This window comes from Ctenopharyngodon idella, chromosome 7 (assembly GCF_019924925.1).
Source record: "Ctenopharyngodon idella isolate HZGC_01 chromosome 7, HZGC01, whole genome shotgun sequence".
Taxonomy (NCBI): Eukaryota; Metazoa; Chordata; class Actinopteri; order Cypriniformes; family Xenocyprididae; genus Ctenopharyngodon; species Ctenopharyngodon idella.
The window spans coordinates 28,100,335-28,112,545 of NC_067226.1; the positions used below are offsets into that span (position 1 = coordinate 28,100,335).

The 12,211-nt window shown below is 36.9% G+C and overlaps 2 protein-coding genes across 4 annotated transcripts in view; both read right to left on the minus strand.

Annotated features, from left to right (window-relative positions):
- The window catches only part of LOC127515292 (Fc receptor-like protein 5), a 487,356-nt gene that overhangs the window by 394,342 nt on the left and 80,803 nt on the right, over positions 1–12,211 (minus strand). The gene's annotated exons all lie outside the window — the stretch shown is intronic.
- LOC127515291 (titin-like) overlaps positions 1–12,211 on the minus strand; it is a 438,556-nt gene that overhangs the window by 92,214 nt on the left and 334,131 nt on the right. For 2 of the 3 annotated variants that reach the window (XM_051898788.1, XM_051898787.1), the window contains exons 27-28: positions 12,083–12,157; positions 11,503–11,846 (exon numbers count right to left, since the gene is read on the minus strand). The exons of the other annotated variant lie outside the window; for it this stretch is intronic. In XM_051898788.1, coding sequence (XP_051754748.1) covers positions 11,839–11,846; positions 12,083–12,157 — 83 coding nt within the window. In that variant the 3' untranslated portion in view covers positions 11,503–11,838. Of the gene's footprint in view, positions 1–11,502; positions 11,847–12,082; positions 12,158–12,211 lie in introns of those variants that run through there. 3 annotated transcript variants of the gene reach the window in all.

The following is a 12,211-nucleotide window of genomic DNA, read 5'->3' on the forward strand; positions in this document are numbered from 1 at the left end:
GTCCACACGGGAAGTGACGCGACGCGACAAAATAACCGATGCCTCGTTCTATTTTGGATCTTTGAAATATGCGTAGTATTTTAAGCGTTTATCACATGTGGTGCATGTACAAATAGGAAATATGAATATATATGAATATAGCCTTTAAAAGCTTTAAAATTATTTAATGTTTAAAATGATCTAACCTGTTTGACGGTAAAGATCTTGCTTCCTCTGCCTGATGCTCACATAAAGAGTCTCAATTGTCTGCTGGAGTCCCTGTTGACTGCTTGCATTCTCCTTACTTGTTGCTAAATATTGATAAGATATGCTTTTACAATAGAAATAAGCATGTACATTATGATTACATCAGAGGTATAAGGATGAGGCTTAATTTAAAAAAAAAAAAAAAAAAAAGTAGAAACAGAAAAGTCATAGACAACACTACAGTCAAAGTTCTGTTACTGAAAGGGTTAAAACAATAAGTACAGTGCTAAAGTAATCTAAAATATGCCTACCTGTATCAGCCCACTGCTGGATTTCACTGGTCCAGTCTGTAAGCGTGTCATCTGTTACTGCAAACTCTGTCTTTAGTGCATCAAGGTTTAAGGACTCCTCCTGAATTTGTGCTTTTGTCTAATGAACAATACCATAAAGTGCATTTGTTAAAAGATAAAAACTAATGACAGATGCATACATGATTAATGACCCTTTTCAAACTGAAAAACAAGATATAAATTTTTTTATTAATACATAAACTTGGTCTTGGAATTCACAGTTTTGACTTTATAGTTGCCACTTGTCTACTGAACCACAGCAAATACTACAGCAAAATTAAACACTAAAAGACTACAGCTGTCACCTGTAAAAGAGAAAAGCAATTTAGAAACATACCTTTATTAATCTTCGGGACAGCACGTTTGCAAGGTTGTCAATTTTGCGTTGATTCCATGCCATGGCCTGGATAGTAATAATGTCTGTCCTAGCTAAACAATGTAAAATAATATAAATAATCGATAGCTCCCATTAATGTTGCATACTATTTTTTCCATTTTGGTTTGTTTAGAAGACTGATATGAAAATGATGTTGGACTTGCATTAACACCGCTAGGGATGATCAAGTGTCAGGTAAAAGTTTAATACTAATGCCATTCAAAAATGAACGGATTTTTTGAGGCCCATTTGGTAACTTTGCATTGTATATGTTTGTAGTTATGCACTTACCTCCTTTGGTCATGCATTTACTGCATATAGCAGTTCTCGACAAGAAGCTGTTTACTTGTTCCACCTCTTCACCCAAGGTGGTGCCTGCTCCTTCTTGGTTTCGACCACCCCACTTAATCTTGTGCATGGAGATCAAATATTTAACAAATAAAACAACCGTATCTTTTAGAATATACACACAATTTCACAATTACTGATCATAAATACACAAGTCACAAATTGGTACCCTCATGTTCTGGAAAACAGTTTACCTCACATTTCCAAGAGTGGGCCTTTGCATGCATCACTGACAGGAATGGCTTCATGTGCAGGAGAGGAGAAAGCTCTGGACAATCATTAACAACTCTCTGCAGGTATGGCCAGTACTTGCATATTACATCAGTGCACATGAACTGAACATTCCTTGGAGTCAGCTCCTTTTGGAGAAACAAAGGATATGCAAATATTTCCCCCCTCATCATGTTCAGACTTCTCAGCAGCACACCATGCCGACAGACAGCCACCTCCATCCCCTCCTCATCCAGCTTGTTGATTTTCTTTGGGATGGACTCCCATGCTGCAGTCCACTGACTCGATCCACAGACACCTTTTCCAGGGGACTATCAAGAGGAGAAAGAAATGTGATGATCCAACAACATTGTATTAAATGATGTATGTGGATAAATGTCTAAGGAAATATGTGGGGAGAAAAATGCCAACAGACAGACATTTCAAATGACCACACGTTGAATTTTTGCTTTACTGCAAGCCATGCGAGATAGAAAGATATGACAACTCAATGCATTGGTCTTAATTTTGCTATTGTGTTTACATGAATATGTCCATTGCTATTTTTTGTTCAGGTTACACAATTTTAGAAAGCACTATGACAAAACAATACAACCTACGTGCTTTGTCTTCTTATTAATGTAGTCCACGAACTTGGAAACATCTTCATCCTCACAGACAAAGACACCCTTGAACAGAGCATGATCTTCAGCCTTGAATATAATTACATATTTATTTAATGAATAGCTAATTGGCATTAAATATTATTTTAATGCTTTTCACACTGATATAGAATTTCTCCTACCCTCTTTTGAAGCGATACAATTTCCTGTTACCATCTACTGACACAGCAAGCATAAATGGAGAACAGGCTGGACAGTCAAACACTTTCAGTCCACAGAGCTGATCAATTTCGAACTGGCAGTATCTCCATTCGAAAAAACTTCTTTGAAAAGCATCTGTGCAGATCTTTCCATCCTGTAAAATAACACACACACAAAAAAACATAAACCTTGTAAGAAATGGCTCACTCCCAAACATGAAAAGATGAAAAAAGGAAATGATTCAGTAGTTCATTCAATTAATACTCGGCCAAAGAACTCCGTCCGCTGTTCCAATAAACTGATGAAGGACTGTCTAGAAAGTCCAGGAGCAGTCAATTTCATGTGGTCATATGACACAAACACATAAATTTTATACAGTGTTTCACAGCTTGCTGTGGCAGGCCAGTAACCTGACTTGATCAGTTGTGGGATGCTGGTCGTTCTGCTCATATGGCATGTTGAGCATGTGAAGGTTGGCAAGCTGACATTGTAGCGACCTATTGAAATAATGTATAGTATAAAAACAAAATAATCAATAAAATAATGTTGTTGTTTTTTTTATACACTGGACACCATCAATTCCAATGAGAATAGCCTTTTTACCTCCTGACACCACAATGGTATCAGTGGCACAGCTGCAAATTTGATCAGGTGTCTCTAGAGGCAAAAGGCAATCTGGAAAAAAAGTAAGGCTAGAAAATTCAACCTTTACCAAAAATACCATAGCTGCGTTATTATTATGATTACATGGAAATTCACATGATAGATTCACATGAAGGTATTATAAATTCTAAAACAACTGAATTACATGCCTTTTTCCTCAAAATGGAATTGGCCTTCAATATCCACCTTCACCAAAGCTGACGGGGATATGGCCCGAAAGAATCCTTCTACATCTGTCTCTCGGTTGTGCAGTTTCCTTTCATGGGCCAAAATATCGCAGTCTGCACAGTACAGCTGTTTAGGAACACAGTCTTTACAGCGGATAACAGATCGCTTCAGTTGGCAGTGCTGGCACTGTCTGATCTCCGTGTACTCAGCTGTTAATAAAGATTCCACCATCTCTGGCCTCAAAGCTGCCCACTTCTTTTTAGTCTGGGCCATGCGAACTGACCATGTGTTTCAGGAAGTCGGATTTGAGCACTGAATGTCTCCAGTATCAGCCAACAGATCCTCTACCTCTTGATGAAGAGTTTCTGAATTAGAAAAAAACTAAAGTAATTATAGTGTTCATGGCAGTTGGTTAGACCGATCATTACAAAGCAGTGATTATACTGAGAACTCTTTAAACAATACAAATATACACACCTATATCTTCAACTGCTGGCCATACAGTGTGAGAAGGCAGTGATGGAATTTCACTTAAGAACAATGAAACAACAAAAAGTCACTAATAACTCTGCATGACTAGTTATTTTGAGTGTTGATGTCATTACTCACCATGATCAATGTCTACTTGCCCAGACTCCAAAGATGACGACATAGCTGGACTGTTAATCGTTGTAGCTAAAAAACAGATTAAGATTAATAGAAACATACAGAATAGACAAATTATGATGCTACTCATTATGAGAGGAGAAACATGTATAAGCTGCAAGAATACATTGTGCAAAATATAACAAACGTACCTTTGGAAATGTTTGCCTTGGTAAGTTTTGGACTTCTTCGTTTTGGCACAAGCAGCCCAAACTCATCCCTCTCTACAAAAGAGACTGGTTTGAGACGAGTGCTACAGGCTTGTTTGGTCTTTTTTTTCAACTAGAAAAAAAAAAAAAAAAAAAAGGACTTTTTTTTTTCTCTTTTGGAAATTCATGTTGAAACAAAATGCTAAGATGATCGTAAGCTAGGTCTTTGAAATACATTAACAGATAAAAATACAGCAAATTAATTTGAATCAAAAAGTAGTTAAATGAAAACAAAACAAAAAATTGAAATGAAATGCATTCAACATTACTGGTGGAGGGTTGAAAGTTTGTAGAAAAGACGTTGGGTTAATATGTTGTAGGAAGTCTATATGGGAGGAGTAGTGTGGGATCTGAAGTAACTGCAAGATAGAAAAAGAAATGCTGAATTACAATTTTTGCATATTAAATAAAAGGTATTAACAGCATGGCAAGTACTGCAATAACTGTGCTTTTACTACACATATCAAGGTAGAACTACAGTTACTGAGCTAAACTACAAAATAGTAATAGAAGTACAGTGGTGGTCACTACTTCTATAATTCCACCAATATGAACATAATAAACTGATCGAAGCTAGCTAACGCTAACTCTAGCGTTTACCCTAGCTAGCGATATATGTTCAACTTTTTGGAACAAAACTTAGTAAGAGATGGCAGATAAAATCCAGCGAGCATTATGGAGCCGATCTGATTAATAAATAACATATAATGGACTTTATAGAACATTAAATAAGGACAGCATATGACAGACTACTTACTGAGATGTGGCACGTGTAACTGCTGTTTAATATCGCGATACTTTCCAATCGAGAGTTGGGTCACGCTTATTCAACGCGAACAAGAAATCGTACTATACAGTACGATTTAAACACGTAGTAAGTCGTGCGATTTAGTACGAATTCGCCTTGACGAGGTTGTTTTAAATGCAGTGAACAAATCGTATGACCCAGCTCGTACGATTTAGCCACTTGGTTAATTTGTACGAATTCGCCGTGAGATAGGGTTGGAAATAACAAGGCACTCCTTAAAAGGTGTACGTGACAACAACAAATTAAAAACAGGAAAAGAAGAACTTAAACAGGATAAGAGATCAAGGAGAAACAAAGCAAAACACTTAACACACACCTTGCACAAATCTAAACCTAGTGTACACGGACATGCACAACAAAACACTACCAAACATGGTTCAATTATAATATGCTAAACAATGAAAACACCTTGACATCAAAACACAATCAAACATTTTGCAGTGACCACTGTAAAATTGTGCATGTAAACGCACCCATTTACATAATGAACAGTGGCTGTTCTCTAAATGGCCATTCCATAAATGTTTTATTAACAGCAGCCATACCTACAATGAAGGACCGTGTGAAAATCCTCAAGAATCTCAAAGGCATTCATCAGACAATCAGAATGTGATGGAAATGACATGCTCCGGTTCATGATATACAGTGGGTACACACACACACACACACACACATACACACACATATATATACAGTTGGTACGGAAAGTATTCAGACCCCCTTAAATTCTTCACTCTTTGTTATATTGCAGCCATTTGCTAAAATCATTTAAGTTCATTTTTTTCCTCATTAATGTACACACAGCACCCCATATTGACAGAAAAACACAGAATTGTTGACATTTTTGCAGATTTATTAAAAAAGAAAAACTGAAATATCACATGGTCCTAAGTATTCAGACCCTTTGCTGTGACACTAATATATTTAACTCAGGTGCTGTCCATTTCTTCTGATCATCCTTGAGATGGTTCTACACCTTCATTTGAGTCCAGCTGTGTTTGATTATACTGATTGGACTTGATTAGGAAAGCCACACACCTGTCTATATAAGACCTTACAGCTCACAGTGCATGTCAGAGCAAATGAGAATCATGAGGTCAAAGGAACTGCCTGAAGAGCTCAGAGACAGAATTGTGGCAAGGCACAGATCTGGCCAAGGTTACAAAAAAATTTCTGCTGCACTTAAGGTTCCTAAGAGCACAGTGGCCTCCATAATCCTTAAATGGAAGACGTTTGAGACGACCAGAACCCTTCCTAGAGCTGGCCGTCCGGCCAAACTGAGCTATCGGGGGAGAAGAGCCTTGGTGAGAGAGGTAAAGAAGAACCCAAAGATCACTGTGGCTGAGCTCCAGAGATGCAGTCGGGAGATGGGAGAAAGTTGTAGAAAGTCAACCATCACTGCAGCCCTCCACCAGTCGGGGCTTTATGGCAGAGTGGCCCGACGGAAGCCTCTCCTCAGTGCGAGACACATGAAAGCCCGCATGGAAGGACTCCAAGATGGTGAGAAATAAGATTCTCTGGTCTGATGAGACCAAGATAGAACTTTTTGGCCTGAATTCTAAGCGGTATGTGTGGAGAAAACCAGGCACTGCTCATCACCTGTCCAATACAGTCCCAACAGTGAAGCATGGTGGTGGCAGCATCATGCTGTGGGGGTGTTTTTCAGCTGCAGGGACAGGACGACTGGTTGCAATCGAAGGAAAGATGAATGCGGCCAAGTACAGGGATATCCTGGACGAAAACCTTCTCCAGAGTGCTCAGGACCTCAGACTGGGCCAAAGGTTTACCTTCCAACAAGACAATGACCCTAAGCACACAGCTAAAATAACGAAGGAGTGGCTTCACAACAACTCCGTGACTGTTCTTGAATGGCCCAGCCAGAGCCCTGACTTAAACCCAATTGAGCATCTCTGGAGAGAAGTAAAAATGGCTGTCCACCAACGTTTACCATCCAACCTGACAGAACTGAAGAGGATCTGCAAGAAGGAATGGCAGAGGATCCCCAAATCCAGGTGTGAAAAACTTGTTGCATCTTTCCCAAAAAGACTCATGGCTGTATTACATCAAAAGGGTGCTTCTACTAAATACTGAGCAAAGGGTCTGAATACTTAGGACCATGTGATATTTCAGTTTTCCTTTTTTAATCAGCAAAAATGTCAACAATTCTGTGTTTTTCTGTCAATATGGGGTGCTGTGTGTACATTAATGAGGAAAAAAAATGAACTTAAATGATTTTAGCAAATGGCTGCAATATAACAAAGAGTGAAATTTAAGGGGGTCTGAATACTTTCCGTACCCACTGTATAATCACTTTAGCGCTGACACTCACGTTCAAGTACTGCTGCAGGCTGTCTGTTAGACAAGCTTGAGGGAGGATGACCAGCGAAAGGTAGTTGGATTCCTCCGTAAAACTTTTCTGAAAACCACAGCTAAAATAAAAGAACGAGCATAAACACTTAAATGCTACACATCTTTTGAATGAGCATGTGCAGGTGGGGCTGTGTGATGTCATTACCTGTCGCAGGCTTATGCACTTGATCTCTGCCCACAGGGCAAGTGTATGTGGGCCAATACGTCTTCAGAGTCTCACTCTCCTCTTTTAGACAGGACAGAAAAGTCACAAGGAACTCATGTGCATCCTGAGAGGGGAAAAAGAAGGACAGTTGAAAAGCTGCAAAGTTAAATCCAACTCATGAACACATCAACATATGTTTGCAAGACATAAAAATACATATTTAAATTGTTCACTGCTGAAAAGATCAACATGAATTTTGCCAGGTGCAAATTTGTGATTTAAAGCGGTCCACTAACCAAACCTGTCTGGTTTCTCTCACAGGCTTCCGAATTTAGGGAGCACATGCTATATGAACTCTGTCTTGCAGTGCCTCCTCCTCGCTGTCCAACAAAGTACTGACCCACCGCAGTGCTGAACCCTGCGTATATTCAACGGACTGGATTCCAAGACTGGCCATCATTTCTTGAAGGCTAAGAAAACCATCATACATTGTAACCTATAGTGCATTGTAAATGATCCACATGACACAGGTTTCCGTTAAAGATTGTATTTTGTTTAAAGAAAAGCAAACCAGAACAGAGTGGTGCAGCATATATTCACCTCCGTCATTCTCCCTACAAAATGCAAGGCTCAGGGAAACACAGACCATTACATATTGTGCTTGTCCAGATTTGGGGTTCATAACCTGCAGCAACACACAAAATTCTGTACTTTTACCCACCATTCAGGATCAACGGGAACATAAGTCAGAGCAGCGGCCGTGTCTATAAAGACATGATGCTGTTTTAGTCAAGCATTTTATCGTACATCATGCACATTTTAAATGTTTTATTAAATAGAATCCAGTATTCAAATATTTAATACACAGCAGAAAAGATGGATTAGCATTTAATACTTGTAAACCTGACAGAATAAGCTTTTGTACAGGATGTGTCTCCTGAGACTCTTGACGGGAAGATCCGTTGGGTGTGGAAGAACTGTTGAAGCTGGGAGAGGGTTTCGTCCCTTTAACTACTGTTGGAAGAAATATTAATACTAAGATTGATCTATTGTTCATACGATTTACCTGCTTTAATACAGAAATATGAATTTTACAGCATTTAACCAGTCAAATGAAGCCTTGTGCATTAGGAGTACAGTAGAAAAGATGGAGAACTGCTTTATCTCTTACTTGTCTCCTGGGTCACACACAGTCAACAGCTCAAACTCTTTTTTCTGAGAATCCATTACCTGCAGATGAGGAGAGGAACCGTCTCCAACTTCTGCTGTGAAGACATAATAATGCAGATTTTACTGGGGCCATAAACATGTAAATCTGGACACGTTTTTTTCAAGCTTCAAGAAGTACTAAACAATCAGACACTTAAAAGATTGTTATACACCAGCTGTCTCCAACCCTGATCCTGGATGTCTACCTTCCTGCAGACTTCAGCTCCAACCCTGCCTGTGATTTTCAGGTAGCTCTGAACACCATGATTATCTGCTTCAGGTGTGTTTGATCAGGGTTGGATCTGAACTCTGCTGGATGGTAGCTCTCCAGGGGCAGGGTTGGAGTTCCTTGTTTTACACAGTATAGAAAACTTGACACAATGTTTAAGTTAGGAAACATTAAACCCTTCATTGGCTGATTTTTAGTGAAGGTTACAAGGCTGTGGAAAGCTTCATATTCTCTAACCTGGTTGCTTATTTCTCCTGGGTTGCTCTTTTTTGGTCTTTTTATCCATTTTCTCATCTGCCTGGTTAACGTTGCTTACCATTTTTAAGAGAGATACACAAATAGGAAACACAAATCAGGATTAATACTTATGCATTAATACTAATGAAATTAATGCTTGGTAATCTGTGAATTAATGGACGTCGGGGCTAATTGTCACAGTGGAAGTCATTCAGATGTTTTTCTCTGGCAGTGTTTTTTTCAAAATGTTTGTCTTTTTGTGAATGTATTTATATAGAATTCCAATATTTTTTTTTTTTAAATGCTTTTTTTGTGATATGTGTTTGATAACAAGCAAAAATAACTAAAACACATAGACAATGAGAGGGCAAGAGTCAAAATGAACAGGGTACAACGGGACTAAAGTCACACCTTAATAAAAATGTGCTTTTTACTACTCCCATATGATTTATAGAAAAATATATATGTTTTTATTGAACATTAATGGAGCAACATATTTTGTGTGAAAATAAATCATAAAAGTGATTGGTTTGTTTGTTTTTGTTTAAAAACCTTATAAATGTATGAGGTGGCAAGGTGAGTCTTTTACCCCACACACGGGGTTAAACCAGCATGGGCCAAAGGCACAAAGTATTTACTAAAATACATTAGCTAAAGTAATATGTTTCACATAATGTCTAAGGTAATACATGTTCAAAGCAACCATTTAAGCAAAGTTTGTACTATTTTCTGTTTATTTTGATAAATTATTATTATTTTGTTCATTAAATATTGTCATTAAAATATGCTAATTTTAAAAATAAAAGATTAGAAAAAATGATTTAAAAAAGTAAAGATTCTGAAAGCATTGAATGAGATCCCATAATAATTTAATATAGCTTTACAGCAGGGTGCCAGTAACAAAAAAATATATTTTATTATATGACATGATTAATATCATATTTTTAAATATGGTGGTTTCATTATAAATATGGTGGACACCCAATTTAATATATAATATTTACCATCTGAATCTAACTGTCAACAAATGAAAAAGTCAGACAGCTATTTATTATGTTAATTATTGTGCCTTTAGCCCCAGCAGCAGGGGCACCTTTTACCCCAAATATACCATAGTCTTCTTTTACTTATTCTTCTGCTATTAAAAAACAACAACAACAAAAAACTGTTGCTTTAATTAGCTTGAACAAATCTAAAAATACCTTTATCTCAAAATACAGTCAATAATTTTATCGATTCTCATTTGCTACATAAATCAACATTTTAAAAAACATTAAATATCAGATCAATTTAACAGAGAATCAACTTGCTGTCCGCAAATGGCCAAATTTCAAGGATCAGCCAAAGTTCCATGTGCATCACCAAAAGTGGTTGTTAAGAAAAGTGCTGAGCTGAAATTTTGTGCCATCTAATGGTTTAAAAGAGAATAAATGCACCTTTTACCCTGATGTGCCTTTAGCCTGATGTGTTTTTACAAGATAAATGAAAACAGAAATACGAGGTGTTGTTTTGATACCTTTAAAACTTCTAAGAGAATATCACAGATCTTACATTATCTAATGTCTGCAGAGATGGAAATAAACATATTAAAAATGCATCACCTAATCAAATCTGATGGAAAATACACCCACTCGATCTTACAGCACAGAAGAGAAACCAAAGGTTGGAAAAATTCAAATAAATGACTAAAGAAGTCAATAACACCAATGGCTAGAATTAATAAAGAAGAGATTAATAAGATCCATAAAAAGGAAAAGATAATAAAATAAATAAATAAAATAAATTAATTAATCAAAAGAATAAATTTGAATAAAAATAATTTCGCACACACCAGCAGTTTAGTGTTAAATGATTCAATTACACTAAAACAAAAGATAAAATGTATGATTTTATGTTAGAAAATATATATAATGAACTCAACCAAGCTCAGTGATGACTCGTTTTCCATCATCTGTCTCTTTTTCTTTCTTTTTTTTTTTTTTTGGTGAATTGGAATGTGTGCAAAGGTTTGTGGGTGATTGAAGGACGCAAAGGATACACTTGATGCATCCTTCAAAATGAGCTGAATGAAGGACGCAAGGACTGCCTTCAAAGGATCCTTTAAATTTAGATGTTCTTTGATGAAGTTTAATGGCAGCTGAAATATACCGCCTTACTATGCACCCTATTCCACCACTGGTGCCCCTTCATGAATCCCCTGCAAGATTCGCTGGACTGACACCAGAAGTTAATCTCAAACATGTGAACAGGCCTTCATGGTTCATGGTTTTCTCGTATAGATTTCAATGAATTTTGATTGCTACCAGTTTTCATATTCATTACTGTATTTTCTCTTTGTAGGTCAGATTAGTCACAGCATCAGAAAATCAGAAAATACACTGAAAACACCCGTGACCTGAACTGAACTGTTCAAAATACGGTCATTACTTTTGTTCGTAAGAATAACAACAATGTAAGAACAATATTTTTAACATTTTAAACCCTTATGACCTTAGGTTAACAAATTAAAACATGAAAAACTCATGCAAAGATAATGTTATATTTTTATTTATTAAATAGAAATCTCACACTTCATTAATTGCAGCATAAAAAAAAACATAAAAGTAAAAACAATATATATGATATAAGAAAAATCATCTTGGCAAAAACACAGGCTCTATTTGATAAGACAGGTAACATGTTAAACATAAATGCTCACTGGAAAATGTTTTACTATATATTAGATTCAATTGTTTACACAATATGTGTACAGATAATACAGTGCAATTCTCTTTCATTCAAGCATGTACATAAGCATTTGACTCAGATTCATTTCTTCTGCTGGTGTTTCTCTCTTCTGGCGTCTGTTCTCTTCGCTGATCTCAGGGACCTTTAAAAAGAGAATCCAGTTTGATGAATTATTCAGGTAATGTGGATAATGCAAACCTCTGATTTGAGCTCATGCTGTTGATGATTTACAGTTTTAAGATCACGATGAACCGCTGATCCTCACAAATAACTGAACTGAATCACTTAAAGCAGATTTACATTCTACATGAAAGTGCAAATTGTGAACTAATTGTCAGTTATTGTAAAATCATTGTACAGTTGTAACAAAATTCTTACGTGTTTTATTCTTTTTGTGACCTTTCTTCTTAAAAACTTGAGCATAAGTTGCATCACCGACTTCAGTATCAACACCTGAAGAACATAAATGTCAGGATAAAATGCAAGATTTTTACACTTCCTCAATGA